This window comes from Sturnus vulgaris, chromosome 11 (genome assembly GCF_052056855.1).
Source record: "Sturnus vulgaris isolate bStuVul1 chromosome 11, bStuVul1.hap1, whole genome shotgun sequence".
Lineage (NCBI taxonomy): Eukaryota > Metazoa > Chordata > Aves > Passeriformes > Sturnidae > Sturnus > Sturnus vulgaris.
The window spans coordinates 22,337,210-22,359,656 of NC_142253.1; the positions used below are offsets into that span (position 1 = coordinate 22,337,210).

Here is a 22,447-nt window from a genome sequence, read left to right on the forward strand (position 1 = left end):
GCTCGTCCCGAGGGGTGCAGGTTCACAGAACATCGCTGAGCTCTCGCAGCCCGCCCGTCCCGGCTCGTTCGCAGTGCAGCCACACCGGGACTGGCACCTGCCACACCGGATCACTCCCACGCACCTTGGGTTTGCTGGTGCTAGTTATTCCATGCCAACTCCCAGGTTGGGCTCGAAAAGGAAAACTGCTGGGCAGTGGGACAAGGGGTGCCCTGCAGTTGCATGAGAACCGGGAAGTGGGAATGCTGTCAGAACAGACAAGCACTGGCATGGGGCGAGTGACGCTGCATGGAGGAGGGATGGCAGGACCCCTCCCGGCTGCCGTAGGAGGATCTGACTCGAGAAGGAAAGAGGACTGATTGCTGTTCCTTGTGGAAAACACAGCTGTGCTGCGGGGCAGGGCAGAGGGAGCCGTGCCCACTGCTTACAGCCCGGGCTGTCACTAACGCGGCTGTGGGCACGGAGCGGATAGGCATGGCAGGGGAGAAAGCTCCCCAGTTTACACCAAGGTGTAAATCTGCAGCTCCTCGTGTTTTGTCAGTTGGATCTTGTGTAACAGAATCATTGGTTCTGGTTCTGTAGACGCACTGCCCACCCCCATTGACCTCTGTGAGCATTTGCGGTTGTCTTTTTCTTTAAACAACCGCCGCCCGTTATTTCTGCCTTATTTGCATCTCTTCGACTATCTGGCATTTAAAGGTGACATCTAAAGGAGTTGCACATACCAGCAAAGCCAGGGCATGACTCCAACCAGGTGTGGTGTCCCCCGGCAGTGAGTGAATCACAGAATCCCAAAATGGTATGGGTATGTAAGAGACCTTACGGCCCATCCAGTGCCACCCCTGCCATGGCCAGGGACACCTTCCACTGTCCCAGAGTGCTTCAAGCCCCATCGTCCAATACTTCCAGGGATCTAGGGGCAGCCACAACCAAAGGCCATACTTCCCTCCTCTGCCTTTTAGGAGGACACCACAGATCCTGGCAACTCAACCACTTGACATGGGCATAGGAAAACCTTTTATTTACATGTTAATTTAAAAAATACTTGACAAAAAAGGCATACAGTATTTTATACTAAAAGAATAAAGATTTTTATTAAGCACTGTAAGTTGCATTCAATAGCCTTCAAAGACACCACACCACAATCCATCTACAACCAGCCAAACCCAACAGTAGTTCATTCTTGCACAATCCATGAGTTGGGGCAGAACTCCCTTCAACTTACATTAAGATACCTACTTAGCTCTGGCGGGCAGGGAATGGGGAATTACACCTCATTTCTGATCACTAATGTGTGATGAAGAGCATCAGGAGAATTATATGAAAACGAATATAAAGAAATGATTCTGATTTTGAAGTACATTAAGTTTGGAAACACTAACAAAAACATCAAAATGATACAGGTATATTTGCTTATACTAAATTCTTGATGGGAAAGTTCTCAAGAACAAGCCATTTGTTTCCTGCTACAGAAGGGGGGTACTTTTTTTTTTGAAGATCAAAGCTTTTTTTTTTGTTTTTCACAGAATTTCATATTTGCTAATATGAAGGCATAAAACAGCAACAGAGAACAATAATGCATACAGCAATGAGTACACCAGGGTAACGTTGATATTCAAAACGGCTAGATAATTTTTTTTTTTAAGTTTTAGAATAAATGCAACAGAGGTCAATAATCACAAAATTTTAAGGTTAGAGCAAGATCAGTCAATGACTAAACATAGTTAACATCTTTTATAGGACTATTACTGATTATTAGCTTTTTTTGTTTTGCAAATGGGCACAGTACTTGTAAGAATGGAAGAAAGAGGACAATAACATGCATAATATTAACTACACACTTTAAAAATCATGAACCATGCAGAAGTTTAGCTCAAATAGTAGTACTAATGGTCTACGTCTGATTCAAAACCACATAGTTCATTGATCACGGATGCATGGTATTAGTCACAAAAAGTTTCCCAACACATTGTGTTTGTTTTGAAAGGTCGTTTGCATCTTCTATGATTTCAAGTTTATCTCCGTTTAACTCGCTTGTAACATATGTATGATGTCTATTGAACTCAGCAGAACTGCAGTGTTACTGAGAATTGGTAGTTTCGAGAGTTTGCACATTTTTAACACAAAAGAACCACGGCAACGGTGATGAGATTTCAGAAAGAAAAAACTGTGGTTGTGCCTTTTTCCCCCCATAATCATGAAATCAAAGCCTTAAAGAAAGCTTTATTGTGACACAGTAATGCAAAATCAAATATAATGGCATACATATGGTGCCAAGTACTAAAAATTATAGTTTTAAGCTATATATACTTAAAGACTGCCAAAATTTGTTTTCTTTATATTTCAAAAAACAAAACTACAAGCTTTTGTCATAACCAGTTTAAACTTTATGTATACTTCATTTTAAGTGCGGGAGTCAAATGCTCTTCATTCTTTTTTTTTTTTTTTTTTTTTGTTTTATTGTAGCATTTTGACTACAACTGGTTAAAACTAAAAAAAATGTGTCGTTTAAATCTCTGACATCAAAGAGGGATCCGAATTTCCAAAGTCCTCATTTTTCTCTTACGGAAAGGAAAAAATGTACGTAACTGTAGGCTCTCTTTCTTTCCAGATATTCCTAATCCTGACCCTTCCCAACATCCTTCACCCTCTATAAAAAATAAGTTTACTCTTCTTTTTTTAAGACAGTGGCCTCAAGAGCATCATCTTTATGGCAAACACTGTCTGCATTTAGTGCATTTAAGTGAGGATTCGTATTGCACATTTTAGAGTCATTACTCAAGGCACTTTCAGACTGATTGGAAGCCCTGATGTCTCCTGTATTCCCATTCATCTGGGAAGCTGGTTTTTCCTCAGTCACAACTCCATTTTCAGCCAGGGATCCATCTGAAGACACAAGCGAGGATTTAGATTCCTCGGATTTTGACTTAAGTTCTTTGGCTACTTCTTCTGCTGAAGCAGCGTAAGGAGGTTTGCCCTAGTTGTTAAAAAAAGAAGAGAATTACTGAAGAACCAGTGCTAAAAATGTATATAAATGTACAGTCTGATATAAGGACACTACAACAGGCAGCATGCAGGGCACAGGGTCGTGAGTGAACACCAAATATTAGGCATTACCGAAAGAAGTGGCTCACAAAATACACAGACAGGATTTTCGGTGTTCCCCAGAGCCTTCTGATGCCCCCGGGGCAAATGCTTTAGTTTTAACTTCGATGTTGCCCTCCTTTCACAACATCAGAGCTACATAAATGTCTGAAACACCGAAACTGAGAATCAATGTACAGCTGCACTTTGCTCCTTGTTTCACGTGTGCTGTGATTCAGTGGCGGGACTCGGTGTTACTCAAATACAAACACGACTGTTTCCAGCCAGCATTTGAAGGAGTGCAGAAGCACCATGCACGCACTACTCCCTGCACCAAGCTATATGCTTCCAAGATTAGGAAAGGCTTGCATAAAAAAGCATATAGTAAAATCTTACAAGACTGAGTATAGCCATGAAAACCAGACTCATGCAGAATACAATTTGTTTTTAAGTATTTATAATTAATCTTAGCATTCCAAAAACATAACAGGCTTTAAACAAACCAAAATAAGCAGGTTAGGCTGCTAAGAAGCAGCACACTGGTCTGTCACACTGTTCAGAAAGTCAAGTGAAAGAAATGGCTTAAGACAGGGACACCTCAAACAGCAGCAAACAGCTCTGCAGTATAAAAACCTCCATTGTACTGCAGTAACTGCTGAAGGATTTTACAGAAGGACTTTGCAGGTGAGTCAAAACTGCTGTTCTCTAGCATTCTCATTATCCAGACAATCACAATTCTCAGTCCCATTGCACAGGTATGGGACTGCACATGAGGACAAGGGACACTGATCACTGTCATCATGCCTCTTTACACACACCCTTAAGTTCAGCTTTCCAGAACAAGAGTGAAAGGTCTCATCTTGGGACAACACAGACCAGTCTGGTGCGTTGGATAAACTCAAAGAGCTTGTTTTGGCCAGATTCCCAAGCTGAGGGGAGGAAGTGCCTCGGGCTGAGCCTGGCCCCACACAAGCACTGCCTCAGTGAGGCAGAGGGGCCACTGGCACCTTCCAGCCTCACTTGGCCTCACAATCCACTCACTGCGTGGGAACTTTCCCAAGTTCACCCTGCCATGCGCATTTTAAATCACCTTTCTTCTCTTCCTGTACAAGGAACATCCTAAATAGCCTCGATGACCACAAAATGCAATGAGCTTAGATCCATAGAAAATGCCATTTATCTTTCTTCTCCAGGCACAGTTTTACACACAGATCCTTGTGATCACAAATATTTACCATCCAAATTACATTTCATTAATAAAAATGCAAATATCCAACCTTGATGGCACTTGTCAAGACACCTGCAGCTACTAACTGAACTACACTCCCATATGTACACTTGTAGTACGCCTGGAGTATTTGGGAGCTCGTTTTCAGGACTGCCTTTATTTCAAAGCTTAAGGTACTCAGAAATTAGATGCTCTATCATTAAACAGTGGTTTCTCTTCTATTTAAAGATGTAAAGTTTCAGATCCACAGGTACACTTGCAGACATATAGTCTGTGTACACAGCAACTTAACAAGGAAGAGAAGTATTTGAATTTTTACACCTGTAAAACAGTAAGTTTTACTGCAAGTTAATAGTTGCTTCATTATCTACTGGAGAACATTCTCTCTTTTACTGTCTGACACCTGAAAACACCCCCCCTACTCTCAGGTCTCTCTGACAAATAGCAAGTCCATATGACATACTTATTGTCGAAGTTTTTCCAACTATTTACTACTCATTCATCCAAACTGCATAGCAGCCAGAACCATGGGAAAAGGAGGAAAACACAACTCTGAAAGCAACTGGCATCTCGTACAGATCAGCAGTCTGCCTCTGCTATATTTGAAGAATCCATGGAACCGACAGAAGTCATGATCCATGGACACTTCGTAGGGTGACCAGGAAGGAACCTTCATGCTCAGGGGGAAAGGCTGCTCTGCTATTCCCAAGAAGTTCAGAGTGACCTCTTAGATTTGGAGCATGGCAGCAGCAAAGATCCTTCACTGCTACAAACTTTCCTTCATGAGGTTGGACCGTGGTCTCAGAAAAGAACTTGGGAAAAGTGGGGGCAGGAACAGAACTACTAATTTGTTTCAGCTTTGTATTTCTCCCGTTTTCTAAAGTTTCTTCTACTCCCATGGCTGGTTAGAGCTGTGTAGGCACAGGATTCATGTCAAAATACATTCTTCCACGTCTGTCTTTAGAAGTAAAGTTTGCTTTAAGTGAGCTGTGACACCAGCCTGTCCTGTCACCGCTGTGCAGCTCACAGCTTCCACGGGTCGCCAGAAACACTTGTAGCTGTTAAAGTGGTGCTGGTCTGGAGTCCAGCCCAGCCTAGCCCATCACAGAGTGTGCTGCAGTCAGGCACATGGCTTCATTACCTGAATTGCTCCCTGGCTTTTATAACCTCGTCCATAGTACCTTCCACCTCTTCCAAAAGTTCTTATCACCGGAGTGGAGATAACTCCTCTAGGACGCCTGCAGGGAGAAAATAAAACACAGATCAGTTTTGGTGACAACTGCTTTACATTTAGTTTTGCTGGAATATTATTTCCATTGTTTTACTGTCTAGTGCCTATCATCAACAATCTCTAAAGAGGCAAGATGCCTAATTCTGAATTGCAGGGTTCTACTGCTTGCAATTGTATCAAACCCAACAAACTTTTTGGGTCCGGACCAATAAAATGTTTCTTTCTAGATTTCCCTTCTCAAGAAAGAGTAAATGATACTTTCAAGCTTTGCAGAAACCTTTTCCAAGTGTCAAATTATCCTCATGGCACTTTAAAACCAGAGCTCAAAATACTTTCACCTTACAAAAATAGCAATTTGAACCACATAGAAAGCCATAGCAGTTCCCAATGTAACACATGAGACAGACAGGAACTGATAAAAGAAAGTGAGGCAGAATTAAAAAATCATGTAGGTACAAAATTATCTAAGAAACTGAGGGACTAAAGGAGTTTCACCTGTATCTGGCATGCGGCAATTGATAAGTTGGGATGCTTTCCAATGGAGACTTCCAACTTAGACACATTAGGTGGAGGTTTTTGGTGTCATTCAGTACAGATTACATCAGATGAAACCAAACTTTGTCACCTTGGTCTCAAGTTGTGTCAGGGAAGGTGGTTTAGGTTAGATACATTTGCAAAAATTTTTTCACAGAAAGTGTTGTCAAGCCCTGGCACAGGCTGCCAAGGGCAGTGCTGGAGTCACCATTCTGGAACTGTTCACAAAACACGTAGATGTGGCACTTGGGGATATGGTTTAGAGGTGAATGTGGTGGTGAGTACTGGGTTGACAGTTGGACTTTATGATCATAGAGGTCTTTTCCAATCTCAGCAATTCCAGGATTCATCTACAAATGCTTTAATTCCAACAGCTGCGCAAACTGAACTTCATTATGCCAAGAATACTGTTATAAAAATTCCTTGTTTTCTCTACTATAAATATTGGATTGCTCTAGAAGCCTGGGAATGCCCTGTGTTTGCTCTGCATGTGCTGCCCGATACTGGGAGGTGCTGGTGTGACACCTGACCCCATTGGGGCTGGCTGGAACAGCCAGCTTCTGCTCAGGTCCCTGAGCTGAGTGAAGCTGAACTGCCCAGGGGAACAGCACTGTGCCCCCTCGTCTCCTCTCACACGCTGTGAATACCCACACTGGGCAGCAAGAAATCAAATTCTGGGGTTTAGAAGCAACAGCAGAGAATGAAGAGAGAGGAACTGTAGTTTGCATGTGAGTCCCTCTTGCTGTGTTCCCTCCTTGCCAACCCTATTGGCTCTCTTTTTAAAATGTCAAAGCATGTCCTTCAAGGAGTTGAGAAAAAACTTTCCCCCTCAGAAAATCACACTAAATACACTGATGGATTGAGGCTAGCACAAAGCAGCTGGTATAATTTTACATAATAAGAACAACATCCAAGCTCAGCATTGCAGGGACATGAGGCAATGGGGTGAACAAGCCTGACTCAATCCTCTCTGCTGAAAGAGATAAAAATGGAATACAAAGTGTGCAAAACTGGGCCATGAACTGAGACAACCTGCTGTGCTGTTTCCTACTTGTGACCTTTGGTAGGAAAAAACCTCTGCCAACATGAACCTGTTGTTAAAGCACTGCTGGGCACTGCCCAGGCTCCCCAGGGAATGGTGACATTCCTGAGGCTGCCAGAGCTCCAGGAGCCTTTGGACACTGCTCCCAGGGATGCACAGGATAGGACTGCTGGGGTGTCTGTGCAGGGCCAGGGATTGGACTCCCATGATCCTTGTGGCTACTTTCCAATTCAAAATACTCTATGGTTCTGTGACTCCGTCTTTAGGCAGAACTCTTTAAGCGAGCATGTTTTCCTATTGGTTCTGCTTTAGCACCAACTGACCCAACAAACAAGTAAGCTGCCTGCAGTCATTTTCCTTCTGGCTTATTCTAGAAACTCTACATGTGACCAATGCCCTATTGGTGCTGATCTGATGGAGACAGGAAGATCTGGCATTGACAGTTTTCCTGTCTCTTTGGGGTGACAATCTACACCCAGACCTTACTGCCTTAGGACAGTACCTCCAACAAAAAGAAACTTCAGGCATTTTATCTCAAATCGAAATCTATTACTGAATAATCATATTTCATAAAGGTACTGGCAGGAGCAGCAACACCCTTTCAGTGATCTGTTCACTTCCCAGGTAAGGAGGGTTCTCAGTTCCCTGCTACTGATGTTCTACGTGAATTCAGGGATTTCCCTCTTCAGGAGATGGAGGAACTGCTGTCCTGTGTGGATGTAACCAGCTCTGAGACCCAGGGTGCCCACAGACCCTGTTCAGGGTGCTTTGGCAGGACACCAGCCATCGGCAGCACTTCCCCTCACAGAGTGCAGGTCGCTGGGAGAAGCAACCAGCTTCTGTTCATGTATCCTCATGAAAAACATAACTGATGATCATCCAAGAGCCCATTTCAACGGTGAAAAAGGCTATTTTGTCCCCTGGTACCCAAGCAAACCTCATGCCTCTCCACCTTTCCTCACTCCCACTGTCTCCAGATGCAGCTCTGGATCAGCACAGGGCTCCCCAAACCCCCCCATGCCTGCACAGGTGTCTGACCATTGTCACACCTAAAACTACACTCAGTGCTTCTGTTTTGGCAGCTGGATCTCACTCTAGAGTACTGGGCAGTCCTAGTTAAATGGGGTCCCCTCTAAGGCTCTGCCATTGAACCTGTTGACTGACATTTCTTCCCACTGCTCCTGCCTGTCCCTGGCCCCAAAGCAGCTCCCATTTAGCCCCACATTCACCTCCCATCCCAGGGCTTCAGATTAACCCAGCTCCTCACTCAGCCCAACACAACAGGTATTCCAACAGCTCTGGCTGACTCCAGCATGAAGCTTCATAGTACACATTGGAGTAAATTAACAGATAGATGAAATCTATCAGTCTTTTACACTGCTGCTCCCTAGCTCAAGGTGGCAATAAATTCATCTGCTTTACTCCACGCCTAATACAGACAGACACAATACATAAATCCTGTTACTTTAGGATTGTCTCCTCTAATAGACACTATCTTAATGAAAGAGAGAGAGTTCTGTAAGGCACAGAATGCCTATGGAAAAGCCAGAATCTTAAAAGTAACAAACTAGGCATTTTTGTAACAAAGTACTTGGTTTTCAGATACATTGTGCACCTGTAACTTCAGCTATAGTGAAATGAAGTGGAAGAGCTGAAGCAATTAATATTCTTTTAAGCATGCTTCCAGCATGACTGTAACAGAGAACTATTAAACCCAGAAATGTCCTTCAGGTGTTTTCTGCTTCACAGGATTACATAATGTAGTTAATAAAACTGTTATCATGCTTCTTAATAAATGTCCTTCCACAAAAAACGAAAGGAATTTAATGTAATGTAATGGTTTCATGGAAAAGTCCCGAAGTAATCTCCTCATGCAAAACCAACCTCTGTGTGTGTATATCTATATCTATCTCTATATATTTCAGTTTGAGTATGAATTTGCACATAAAAATGCTTATACCTATACAAATAACTGGTGAAAAGCATCTTAAAAGGAATGCCAACGTTTTTCTTAATTTTTCAGTGGGTATAACTGACCCTATGTATCCTAAAGTGTGTCATATGCAATCTACCACCTCCAACTCTACCCTGTTTTCCTTGTTTCTCCAACCATTAAATCCCACGTGAGAAGCACATTCCCAGGCTGGCACTTACCCTCTGGCTGGTCCTCCCACGGACACCACCTGCAGAGGAAATGGCCCTCTCCCCCCTCGTCCACGTCTGCTTCCAGCCCAATGGCCGACTACAGTGCCGGCAATTTCAAGTTTCCCTCCCTGAGAAGGAATAGGTTGGACTCCTGCACATAAAAGCAAAACCAAACTTTGATCTTCACAATCATCACAGTAAAGTTCCAAATGAATGGAAAACTGACTTGCCCAGATTTCACCATATAACCCATTTCCTCTATGGATGCTGTGAGATTATTGCTCATTTTGCAGTATTCCAGAAGTATTAGAACTCCAAGAGCCTGTTTCCCCCTCTCCCCTTTTTAAAAACAGATATGAATTCTGAAGAGAAAAATGATCTGACATGAGTGCTTCAGTTTCAGTAATTAAAATACTTGAGATAAGCCTCAAGAAACCAAGAGAATTTTACAAGCTGGCTGAAGATTGTTTTTTTCCTGCATTCCTAAAGAAGTAGGAATTCTTGCAGGTTCAAGGCTCTTTTTAGCCAACAGCAAGTATCAGCATAGACCATACAGATTATATTGGCAATGAAGAACTTACTAGGCTGGATAAACTGTGCTAACATTAAGCTGCTATAAAAATGTAGCATTCACACAGATCTGGTTTAAAAGGTGGGTTTATCATTCCCTCTCAGAAGAGGGCAGCCAAAATTACAGTTGTCTAAGATGCAACTACAGCTTCTGTTCAAGGTCTAAGATGCAACTATAGCTTCTGTTCAAGCTCCTCATGTCTTTATACTGAATCAGTTCTGGGGCGTAACATGTATTTCAGGAAATCTAGGTATGTGAACTGAGCAAGATGTTACTGGTAAGACCATCAGTACCAAAAGATTACAAACCACAGAGTTTATGCAGCCATAATTAGTTTCCAAATGTTAATAGGCTGGGAACTACACTACTGATTATATCCAGAAGGTTCCTACTTCCCTGTGCAAGTCCTTCAGCTCCAAATGCAGATGGTTTGCAGGGCCAGAGTTATTCGGCACATGAAGCATTAGAGGCATGTTTGCTCTTAGGATAAAAGCTCAGAGGCCAGAAAGAACAGCTAAATATGTGGGAAAAATTTACCCTGAACAGGTTTCCATCATCCCACATCATACAGGAAGTGAGCAATGGGCACACAGGCAGGGAAGTAAATTCCACTCCTGTGTCCACACCAGCAATGATACAAGCAAAGAAGGGCTCAGCATTAATAACAAAGTCAGTAATTTCTACACTGGGTCTTCGCAAAAAGCTCAACTGTCCCCAGATTTTGGAAAATCCCTGTTAATACAGAGGCAGAGGCCAGTGGGTTACAGATGCCCTCTTTGTGGGAGCACAGAAGACAGCCTGTCCGCTGGGTTTCAGGCTCTCCTGTGTTAGAGGTTTCTGGCATGAGGAGGGCTGGTGCTGCGGGTTTGCGGCAGGGACAGGAGCAGAGCGGACAGCAGCTGGGCAGGCTCTAGAGGGGGAAGCTGAGACAGTTAGGGAGACAGGGAGTCAGTAGGAAAGCCTCAGACCAACCCGTACAGTGGAGGAAGCTGTTGCCAGAAGCTCTAAGAAAAGGGGTTTGGGTATAATTACCGCCCTGAAACTTGCTAGTCCTGTTGCTGTCATTGCCAGAGAAGGCTCCGGAGTGTCCTGCTGCTGCCGCCACCCGGAAGGCCCGGTAAGCACCTGTGGCTACTGTTTCCCCATAAGGGCCTCCGAAGCCATAGACTCCTGTTAGACCCAGGGTAAAGAAAGACAGGGGAAAAGCTGTGAGGGGGGCAGGCAACCAAGAAGGCCCCAGCAGAGAGGTTGCTGCCTCCTTCCACCCCTCCAGAGCCAGGTGGGAGGGCTGTGCTCCCACGGGCTGGGCTCCTATGGGTGATGCTGCAGCACTGCCATGGGAGCCCTGACCAAAGGTGTCTTGCTGCCTCAGCCAGCAGGGAGCCTCCGATCCAAAGGGCAGGCCTTGGGGCTTGGAATGGGATCCCAACTTCTATGGCATTGTAATGGCTTGTGGCAATTCTTTGGCAGTGAGCTCTAGTGGCTACAGTCATGGCACCCCTGGAATGCCTGTATCCAGTATCCATACACCTATGGGCCTTGGTACACGGAGATTTTGAGCAAGGGAGCAATTCTAGGAACAGCCTGGAACGGTTAAGTCAGTATTTAAACTTGAGGGTGCCAGTGGCTGTATGACTGTAGCAAAACACATAGGAGTGGAGAGAGGGAAAGGTTGTCTTCAGCCCTGACAGTTAAACTGTGTCTGCTAAATTAGAAATGTTTTGAACCAATTTACTGTGCAAATGAGAGCTTTTTCATACTACCTAGTGTCAATCCATTCCTCTTTTTTCTAGTTCTACAATAACAGTAAAAATATTTTGAACTGGCAGTTACTAAAATCCTGATGAAAATATGCAGCAATACAGCACATTCCATATCACTGGTCTAATAAAAGCAACCCCAAAATACAGTGATTGGCACATGCCAACACAAGCTGATCACTTGCTTTCCTGTATTTTCACTATGAAATTGACCAGGGTTGGTAGCTTTGGGAATGTGCAACGTAAGGTAATGTGTGGCACCGCTGTTCCATCACTTACCAGCAAAGCCTCTCCCCCTGCCCTGAGGTGGTGGGACTGGCCCAAAGTGTCGAGGATACATAGAAGCTGGATAGAAAGGCATGGCAGGTGGAGGTGGGAAAGGGAGAGGATGGTTCTGCCTGGAGAAATTTAATCCTTCTAGGATGCTCTGACGCATCTTTTCAACCTTGGCTGCCTGCTCAGCCTAGGAATAAAGAGAAGGTCACAGAGGGACATTAAAATTCTCATTTCAATTGTATAAAGCTATATTTACACAACAAATTCAAAGGAAAACACAAAATAATAGAGGAGTAGAGACAGAATCATCATCCTAAACCTGAACTGCAAACCAGAGTCTGTGTATACCTGGAGGGTTACAAACCTGAGAGGGAGCACAGCCACCATCAGTAGCAAAGCTAGGATCAGCTCAAAGTGACCTCGAGTCACAAAAAAAGAAGGGATACAATTTCATACCTTCCAAAAAGGTATGAAATTGGGTTATTCAGTAAACTGTTTTATCAGTTTCCTGGTTTTACAGGTGTATAGTTAACTTTGCATGATCTGGATAACACAAAAAACTCCTTCATTCATATTTTAAGATGGTTGCAAGAAATGTGAAAAGATTTTGAGCTGAGGACCCCAAGAATGACTTCACAGTCTGTAAAATCAGTTAGAAATCACCATTTTTCTTTCACTACATGCCCAGTGCAGCTTAGTCCTTTGGAGAGTCTGACCCAAAAAGGTGGGACTTGAACAAATGAGCAGTTTCCAACTTGGCCATTCATCATATCAGTGCTTCCATTTCCAGAAAGAAAAAAAAGTCTAATTCAAGTTGATGCCTTTTCTTCCAAATCTACCAAATGCCATCCTACTCATCAAGAAATAAGGAACTAAAGAGAAAAACTCATCCATTAGCCATCCCCCTCATATCTGCCTTTAAAAGCAGAGGTGATACATCAGATGAATGATGACAACGCACATCATGAAACCCTTGTGGGCACACGGGACACTCCATCACCCTGCACAGCTACACACCTGACCATCACAGAGGTCGATGAGCGGAACTTTCTCCCGGCTTGCTTTGATGAGCTTGGTCTGGAACAATTTCCCATCAAAATACATCCAGGGACAGCAGTGCTCCCATGGAATTGGCTGTCCGCAGGCATCGTTGGCAAAAAGAGCCATGTCCACACCACTCATAAAGAGAGCAGACAGCTGGATTCCGCGGGGATCCAGATTCTCAATCTGTTCAAAAATGGAGTAAATAGAGTAAGAGCACAATGAGATGTAATTCAAAGTTCTTCCAATAGTTACATTATTTTCAAAACTCTTGCAAACAGAGGTATTTTAAAAGGTCATCCAGACTTTCAGAGGTATGAGCAGAAGAATGCTCTGGAACCTCTCACTTGTGCATACAGAGCTGCCATCTTCAGAAAAGCTGTAGTCCCATCCACCTGCTCTGGAGACCAGAGATAAACACAAACCCCTATTTTCTCAACATAAAGTGTAGTTAGGAAACTATTCCTAAAGACACTTATAGGAAATTAGCACTAGAAAACTTCATTTAAAATTTTATTCCAAATAATTAAGTGCTTCTGAGATGTGTGGTAGAACATCTCAGGTATGAGCTCAGTGCAAAGTTCCGTTTCTTTTTCTCATGTAACACATGTTCTTCTGAACTCCTTCGAAACAGACTATTAGTTTGATTCAAGATTTTGCTTTAAGAACACATGTCCTAATAACAAAGTAGTGTGTATGCATACATACACATACATACATATTTAGGATGCAGGACTGGGACACTAAAGTAGAATTAAACAGTGAATAATAAGTAGTGGTCAAAGTAAAAAGGATTTGCTTGCAGCAAGTGTATTTTTACCTCTGGCATAAGAAAATATGGTGTTCTCTGAAATACTTCTCAAAATATCAGCCCTTGCTTTGGAACATTTTCAAGACCTCGGTATTAAATTTTAAAATTAAACGCTATTACCACCTTTCTTATTCATAAGCAACCACTAAGAGCCCAAAGACTCTCCTGGTCATTTTGCAGATACATGGCTGGGTTCAAATTCAGCTGCTCTTTCTGTCTGACTTCACAGGCTGCTTTCTGTGAAGACAGTAACAACCCTGAGGGAATTACTGCATCTTCCAGCTAACCAACATATCTTATGGAAGTAATCTGCATTACCATATGCATGATTGGAAATAAAACAATTACTATTAAACCAAAGTATCTGCTATCAGTGGCCTTTTGTTTTGTGTTGGAATAAAAAGAGTATTTTCTCTGGGAATTGCTTTCTTAGGTCTCTAAGAATGGTCATTTTCACAGTGGAGTTTCTTCCTCTTTGCATCAGATCTCAAGAGAGAAGCAAGACTTTGATGACTCTATAATAGATACCTTTGCCAAAATCTCTACCCCTATATGTCATTTTGGCTGTGGGCTCACCATCCCTGGAAGTGTTCCAGGCCAAGCTTGGAGCAACTTGGGATAGCCACTAAGATTAATATTTTAGAAAGTACAGGTGACTGTGCAAGGCTTTTAATGAGACAAGCACATATAGATGAACCACTACAGTCAATCCCCAGATCAGCTGGAAACAAATCTTTTAAATTACGTAAGTTCTAGTTAAGAATTACCTTGAGTTCCTGAAGTTGGTCAGGTTCATAGAGCTTTGGAGACAATGCTTGGGCAAGGAAAGCATCAAGCTCCTGGCGCCGCAGAATGCGCACCCCCGGCCACTGTACCATGTACCTGTGAGGGAAGCAGAAACCACCAGTGCAGATACAGGACATGCAACAGGAGAGAAACATGCTGTGCCAGTGAAAAGAGGAGCTTTAAGATACTATTTTTTTTGCATACTAAGTAACCTACAAGGAGAAAGAGTGTTTTAGTGCTCAAAAGGCAAGATGAAGTTTCACAGAACCAAAGACAAAACTTACATAAAATTTACACTTATCATTCTGAAAAACGGCTTAAGTTTTACCATATGTAAGACGCTAACTTAGGATTCTGAAGGAATTATAAGCTAGTTGACTTAAATAATTACCCCAAATTGTAAGCATCTCCCAATTCCTCTGTCAATTTTCACTCTGAAAATTAAACAGTTCGGGATTTTGGACCGTGTGACTTTTTCTTTGGAAAGCTGAAAGCTGTTATTGTGGAACTTCACCCACAGAAGTCTCTGAGGCCCCAAAAGTTGTTATTTTACCAAGTAAAAGTTGGTTTTGAAGGCTTGAGTACACTAAGGGAAAACTAATTCAAATGATACAACCTCTTTGCAACACAAGACCTTTTCTGTTTTCTTGCCAATCCTTTAGAGACTGAAGAAGAACTACACACGTACTTTTCTACAACCAAAGCAAACTCCCTCTCCCAGTGAAGCTGCAAATTTCTAGAGATGCAGAATAAAATCTTTCCTCGGTTCTTATGTCCCTGGAAGTGACACTAACCTCAGCACACAGCAGAGCACCATAAGATGAGTGGGCACATTAGTTGGGTTGAGCATTGCTGGTGTGTCTGATCGCATACAGGCCAGGAATGCCCTCATCCGTCGGTTCTTGTCTTCCACGGCTTTGCCCAGCCACAGCTTCTTCAGGTTAGGGCAGGTCCACTCCCTGAACGCGAGGGCTTCCACCAGCTCAGGGGTCTGAGGAGATTTGCCTTTGTAAGCAGCCCATTCCTTAATTATCACTGGTGAAACTGCAGAATGGCAACAGCAGAAAGAAATCAGCCTGACTTAATATTTCATATTCCAGCATTTATTTCAAACTTCATACGCAAGAGATTTTGATTCAAAAAGCATCACTCTGAGACTGCAATATTGTGTTACATTACACTGCCAAACTGATAATTCAAATCCTGCATGAAATATCTTTTAATTTCAATCACTTACAAATCAGGTGTATACAGACATGCATACACTAGGAATGTCATGCTTGTATTTTCAAATTAATATACCACAGAGAAGAAATACACATATTTTTCTAAAACAAACAGCACAATTTCCCCTGGAAGTGTTCAGTGCCAGGGTGGACAGGGCTTGGAGAAACCTGGTCTACTGGAATGTGTCCCTGCCCATGGCAGAGGATTGGAAATGGAAGGTGTTTAAGGTCCTTCCCAATCTAAACCATTCTGTGATTTTAACTTAAAAGTTCAATTTTCCTCTTAAATATCTGTGTCATATCTGTGTGTGATCCTACTGTCATATCTGACAATACTTGCATGTGATCAGAAACCTACATAAACACCAACATATTCCATAGGTAGTCTTTTAAGAACAGTATGACCTTAGTGATTTTATTTGAATCATATTTAAATCTGGTATTATTATACTGTAGCTGTTCAGCAATTGTAATGGAATGAGATCTCAAATATAGGCAGGTGTAGAATTCTTCTCCCTAAAAATTTTACAAAACATTACTTTACATAAGCTTTTCTATTTATTGCACATTTATTGCACTGCTTTCTATGAAGACGTTAGTTGCTTTGTGCCTAAGCTCCCTTTCATACGCATCAGCACGAAGACAGTTCACTATACATTGTTGCTAAATCATTTCCCTTCTTCTGTTTGAAGACAACCAGAACAGAAGTTCAAATCAAGGCTGAAACACAACAGTTTTGGCCTTGGAGCAATCCCAAGCCTGACACAGTTCACAACGTGCCTGCACCCTTCTAACTATAAGCCAGTTATGCAGTGTGGAAAGGTTCAAGGAACTTGTTAGTGCAGGTTCAGGTTACAGCCCAGGGATATTCCCTGAGGGAGCCCAGACCTGCTGGAAATCCACTGGATACAGCCCGGGGAATTCGTCCCACTGGTGCCAGTACAGGCCTGACAGCTACAAAGCCTCGTTCAGCAGTGGGGTAGCAGACTGATATGTGATTCTACATCCAGGGGCAGGCAAGCCACAGCAGAGTTGATGGTCAGGATTTAAGAGAAAAAACTCCACAACATCCCAAAGAGCTCTCCTGCTTTTCAGGAATATACCCAGCCTAGCATTACAGGTACTCTTCACAGAGCTCAGGGAAGTTTTACAAAGATCACAAGCAGTAATGCAAATAAACATTCTGATATATTTCGTTGGTTGCCTCACTATAAAATCATGCTCTATTTTGGCTGCTCCCAGGTTTTATTTACCACTGCACTCTAAAGATGGACTCTAACAGCCAACAGAGCTACCCTGCCCTGGAGCACAGCTCACCTTTCTGGGTTTCTCTGCTTGCTTAGACCCAGAACAGCAAACACAAATAGAAGTATGTATTTTTTGTGTGCTTTCAAACCCTTCTGTAATTGGTTTAGGTATCAGAAGCAAAGCTGTACACACCACCAGTGTTTCCCCAATGTTTTTTTCACTTACACTGAACACATAAAGACCTTAAGCTTAGACGAAGGGAATGTTTTATGTCTCTATTTTCTGCCTTATGTTTCAACATTCAAATATGGTTCAAAGCTTTCAATCTGTGGATGAGAACTTCCATGACCCTGTGACATGAAGGTCACAGGAAGAATACCTCAGCCTGTTCTTCAGTCACATGCTACAAAGGTCACACTAGAGATGGACACTGCCTTCTATGTTGTGCTAAATAAAATAATATACAAGCCCCCTAGAGTGGCAGGAGTGAAAACAGACCTTAAAGCCCACCTTGTTCCATCCCCTGAAGTGTAAGGGCAACCTGTGCTGGGGCCTCACCACTCTCCCAAGAAAGAATTTCTTCCCAATATTCCATATTTGCCCTCTGAAGGCAATTTCCCTTGTCCTGCCACTGCAGGCCCTTGTCCAAAGTCCATCTGCAGCTCTCTAGGACTCCCTGTAGGTACTGTAGCCCTTTAGTCTCCATGTAGCCTTGTCTTCTCCAGGCTAAAGAGTCCTCCCAGAGTGTCTCCACAGCACAAGTGTTCCATCCCTCAGAACATCTTCCTGGCCTTCTCTGGACTTGCTCCTGCAGGTAACCATGCCCTGTGCTAAGGACCCACAGCGAGGTGCAGGTAACCATGCTTCTTGTGGAAAGGTTTTACACAAAGGTCCATCTAGAGGGCTGGAATACAGTTTCTTCTCTGAGTGATGGGGATGAGGAGCTGCAGCTGAATCCACTAAGCAACTCTAGCACTGTGTCCACCCAAAATTAGTATTTAACCTAACAAATGAATCCAGGATTTGTCCATATCCACTAATTTCTCTAGGGCATTTCTAAAACCTTTGAAAAATCTCCACTGAGACTGCTGCTAAACTCACTGCATCCTCAGCTGCCAGAATCACAGGATATAGTAGGATCCCAGCTGGTCTGTGGGTTAGAGAGGGTTAATAAATGAGGACTGTTCTGAGAAGCATTCTCTGACCAAGGTTGTTGGCATGGAGACCAAGAAGAGAAGAAGGAGAAAAGAAGATAACTAGGGAAAAAAAAAACAACAGCTGTGGAAAGTATTTTTAGAAAGGTCCTGGGAAGAACAGGGGTGGAGAACTTTCCACCAATGACTGCTATGTTGACTAATTGTGATCAATAAGAAATTGTAAACTGTATAGAGGTATAAAAGATGCTGTGAAATTGTAATAATCAGATACTAGCCTCCTGAAGTATAGTGTGACTTCTGTGTGTTGTGCCTGCCTATACAGTGACAACAGGATGCACGACACTTCCTCCCATGACTTCCACTGAGAAATGAGCAGCTCCTACCCTGAAAACTACATCAACTACAACTAGGATCAGCATGTTCAGCCCCATTACCATGGTGATTATACTGTTTTCACACCAAACCTCATCCTACTATTCATCAGCATGTTTGAATACTCACAGAGGCCCAAGGCACCACACAGTCTATGGACCTCTTTTAACAGTCCCTTCACGACATGCTAAGGGTCAGCATCAACCTGCACAAGAGTAACCTGCTTGATGAAGACACCTGAGTGCCATTATGAGCTCTGAAGGCACCAGCCACAGCATCCCAGCAGAGCTCTGGTTCCCAAGCACAGCTCCAGCGGTTCTGGTCTTATTCATTAACTGTGATTTTTAACCTTACAATCCTTCCTGACAGCACAGCTTGAGCTCAGCATGCTTGATTTTGCACGAGGGCTACTGCCCAAGAGACACAGCTTTCGTCTTGGCAGGGCCGGCACAGGCTGAGTACATCCATGATGGGAACAGCACGTCACAAGGTGGCTGGGCTTAAAATAACAAACCTTGGGATCTAACCAGGAGCTCTGACAGGTTGTGCAAGTGTGCCTTTTGCCACTGAGCCGAAAGAGCAGATGGATTCACTACACACATGTATTTATCAGGACACGGAAATAACCTGGTTCAGAGCTTGACAAGTAGAGCAAGGGAGACCCTTGGTTTGCACCCCGTGCAAGGGAAGGGCAGCACAGTAAGCACCATGCCCTTGGGAGCCAAACACAATCAGGCACTCTGTGACCCAGCATCTCCTGTCCTCTGCGAGCAGAGATGTGGCCATGTACAGCAAAGGCTTCACTTAGCAGACACTGATCACTTAAGAACCCCACCAACTGCTGCTTCTGCTACTCCTCATTGACTTTTAAACTTCATACAAAAACTAACGATTTAAAAGACAACAAGCCATTCGTTTCACAAAAGATCCATTATCTTGCCGTCCACATATATTTAGTAGTAATCCTGACATGTTAGTTTATTATGCATTTTTATCAGCTTCCCATAACCTTCACATGCAGTATCTTTGCCAAGTATTCAGGCACTATTATTAAGTTGCCAACGTTTGGTTTGTACAACAAAGATGACGAGATTTTAGATATTCATTACCTCTCTACATAAATTTTAAGGATAATTTACATTTCTTCAGAAATTAGTGTCTTAATTCTCTTAATATACCTTAATTCCTAGATTTTCTCTTGTCTTCATTACCGCATTTCACAACTTACTCATTTTTGAGAGCAGCAAAAGACTTTAGACACTGGAGGAGAATGAGCATCACTAGTTCGTTATAGCCTAGGTGCTCAGAAAAAATAGAGAAGACTAATGAGTGCTTCAGACAGTGTTCTCTCCTTAGGTCTTGCACAGATGGCCCAAGCCTTGCTGCTCTGTAAGAGAGCCAACCAAAATAAAGGCGTTCCTGCACCACAGCCCTTTCACACCACACACCTGCAAGCAGCCCAAATCCATCTTCACCAGCACTGCCAGCTTTGCAGCAAGGCAAGGACCTTTTGGGCATATGTTCAAATTGTTTTTTTACTTTTTTAAGAGCTTGGTCAGTCCTAAGCTAGAAGTAGGTCAGTAGCTAAATGCATTCTGCAGCAAGACTTGTCAGAGCTCCCGTAACTAAACCAAGTGAGCAGCAGAGTGCTTACCCTCCACTGAGAATAAACTCTGGAAAGCAGGATAAATGAAGAGAAAATAGAGATGATACAGGCCTCCTCAGTAGCCTACAGAGAACATTCTAGGTTTACAAGATTAACCTGAAGCAGACCTGCAGTGCCCAGCCACTTCACCAAAAGAAGGCTGTAATACACTTTTCAGGACAGAATTCTCATGAGGATAAATGATGACTGCAAATAAAATCATTGTTTTAATCCTGAAATGACCTTGCAACCCGAAATACCACTATGTTTGCGAATTTTAAGGAGTAAGAAGTTTGTGAGTAGGTGTGCTGAGGTATTATTTCAAACAGGGTAAATATTGATTCCTACAAAGTAACTGGCAAAGATAGACAGCTTTTCAAACATCATTGGGAGATTATCATCACTACAAACATACAAAAACACTTCACAATCACAAATGGAAAGAGCAAAGGGAATGTATAGAAAGTTTACAACTGGTACTTATTTTTATCCTTTTACACATGAAGCCTGTGAATGATGACTTTATACATTTTGAATATCTGATTCTTAAATTTAGCATAGTGACAGCAGACTCTTACATTTACATACTTGTGCTGCTGCTGCCATGCACTGAATGCTACAGCATTCCTGTAACCTTTATAAGCTGCTACTGCAAAGTTCAGTCATTTCCTTGTATGCATTTATTATAACAAAAATACTCCAGAACAAGGACTGGAATGACAGTCATTCCTGGAAACTGAAGACTTAAAAAAACAACTTTCAGATTAATGAGAAGATCAACATTCCTATCTCTGAAAAAGTCAAAGGATCTTTTGACAAGGCTGTCTGCAAAAGTTTAGTCTGTTCTCACCCAGGTCTACCTTTGGCTACATTACAACCTGATTTCTGTGGGGTTTAAACTATCTTTTTATATGCCAATACCTGAAGGACACAAGATACTTGTAAATTTCCCTGAGGTACCTTCAGGGACACATTCAGGAAGCTAGGACAAGTTAACCTGCACACCTGTCATTTTTGAAAAAAGCTGGCAGATTTGTATTGCGTGTACAGAGAACTCCAGTTCTGCCATACACAGAAATGACATCACAAGCTGACATCACTCACTTTGGGTCTAGCAGCAGCTTAAGCAGATGTTCAAAACCAAACTTCAGAGCTCTCTTAGAAATGGCAATATTTATAGTTCTTAAACTATGATAGGAAACAATATTTCAAATTAACAACATCTTTTTCTCTTATCCATGGCATCAAATAGGCCTGAAATTCCTCTGGCATAAGCTACCCTGACAGGATCTTAGCAACAATTCCCATTCACACCACAGTACAAGGTGCTCTGAAACCACAGCAAAAGGAAGAGGAATAAAGCATGGGTTCTGCAGTACGTACATTCTGGTGGAAGTCTGTTCTTTCTGAAAGCAAGCCTTTCAGTTTTCTTTCTGCTTTCTGCCAAACTAAACAGGACTCCGTAAACATACTGACGCACTGGCCTATACAGGAGAGCAGCAGGAGGCAAGTCTTTGTTGGCTTCATCTTCTATAGAAACGGCGATTTTGATTTCACCCTTTGGCATTAAAGAAAGAGAAATATGACATGTTACAGTGAACAAAAAGCATTCAGGTATGCATGGGAACCCAATCCAATCCTAATACACGTCAGCTAGTCAAGACAAATGTGATTCAGTAGTAAAGTGGATCTCAGCTCAGGGAAGGATTATCCCAGCCTGCTTCATTTCCTCCAGATTCTGGTGCTTTCCTCTTTCCTTTCTCCATCACACACATATTTGTCTGGACTAGCTACATGTGGGGATTAACTAAATATTGCTCTTTTAATACAGGCATTTGGAAAAACAGTACACATGGAAATAGAGCAATGTACTTTTAGACAGCCAAAGCACATTTGAAGCTGATCTAGATTTCAGGCAGTTATTTAAAACATATTCATCCTGTCTAAAAACACCAGTCTGACTTTTTACTGCAGCATTTGAAACAGTACTGGGAACTCAATGTAAAAAGCAATGCATGAACACACCTGGACCAAAAATCACCAAACTGGGAATTACTCCAGTAAGGCTGGGTTTGAATGCACCTATGTAAAAATTAAGCATTTTATACCTTTTAAGAAAAAAATGAAAGAACCTTCCAACATTTTCTCTGAAAACAGCAACACTGTTTTCTATAACTGCATGTCCAAACATATTAAGATATTTTGGAAAACGACTGACTGAACCGCCCCCAAAAATCAACCTTCATTTTTAACACTGACAAGAAAACACTCCATTGTGCTACTTTCTCCT

At 42.6% G+C, this 22,447-nt stretch overlaps 1 protein-coding gene across 4 annotated transcripts in view; it reads right to left on the minus strand.

The window, feature by feature from the left end:
• Positions 1-1,067: 1,067 nt before the first annotated feature.
• FAM120A (family with sequence similarity 120 member A) overlaps positions 1,068-22,447 on the minus strand; it is a 48,265-nt gene continuing 26,885 nt past the window's right edge. For 2 of the 4 annotated variants that reach the window (XM_014891440.2, XM_014891439.2), the window contains exons 10-18: positions 21,541-21,715; positions 15,304-15,553; positions 14,491-14,605; positions 12,889-13,098; positions 11,875-12,058; positions 10,868-11,005; positions 9,274-9,415; positions 5,454-5,550; positions 1,068-2,977 (exon numbers count right to left, since the gene is read on the minus strand). In XM_014891440.2, the coding sequence (XP_014746926.1) occupies positions 2,666-2,977; positions 5,454-5,550; positions 9,274-9,415; positions 10,868-11,005; positions 11,875-12,058; positions 12,889-13,098; positions 14,491-14,605; positions 15,304-15,553; positions 21,541-21,715 (1,623 nt within the window). In that variant the 3' untranslated portion in view covers positions 1,068-2,665. The remainder of the gene's footprint in view (positions 2,978-5,453; positions 5,551-9,273; positions 9,416-10,867; positions 11,006-11,874; positions 12,059-12,888; positions 13,099-14,490; positions 14,606-15,303; positions 15,554-21,540; positions 21,716-22,447) is intronic. The other 2 variants (XM_088171735.1, XM_088171734.1) reach the window with 1 other exon arrangement.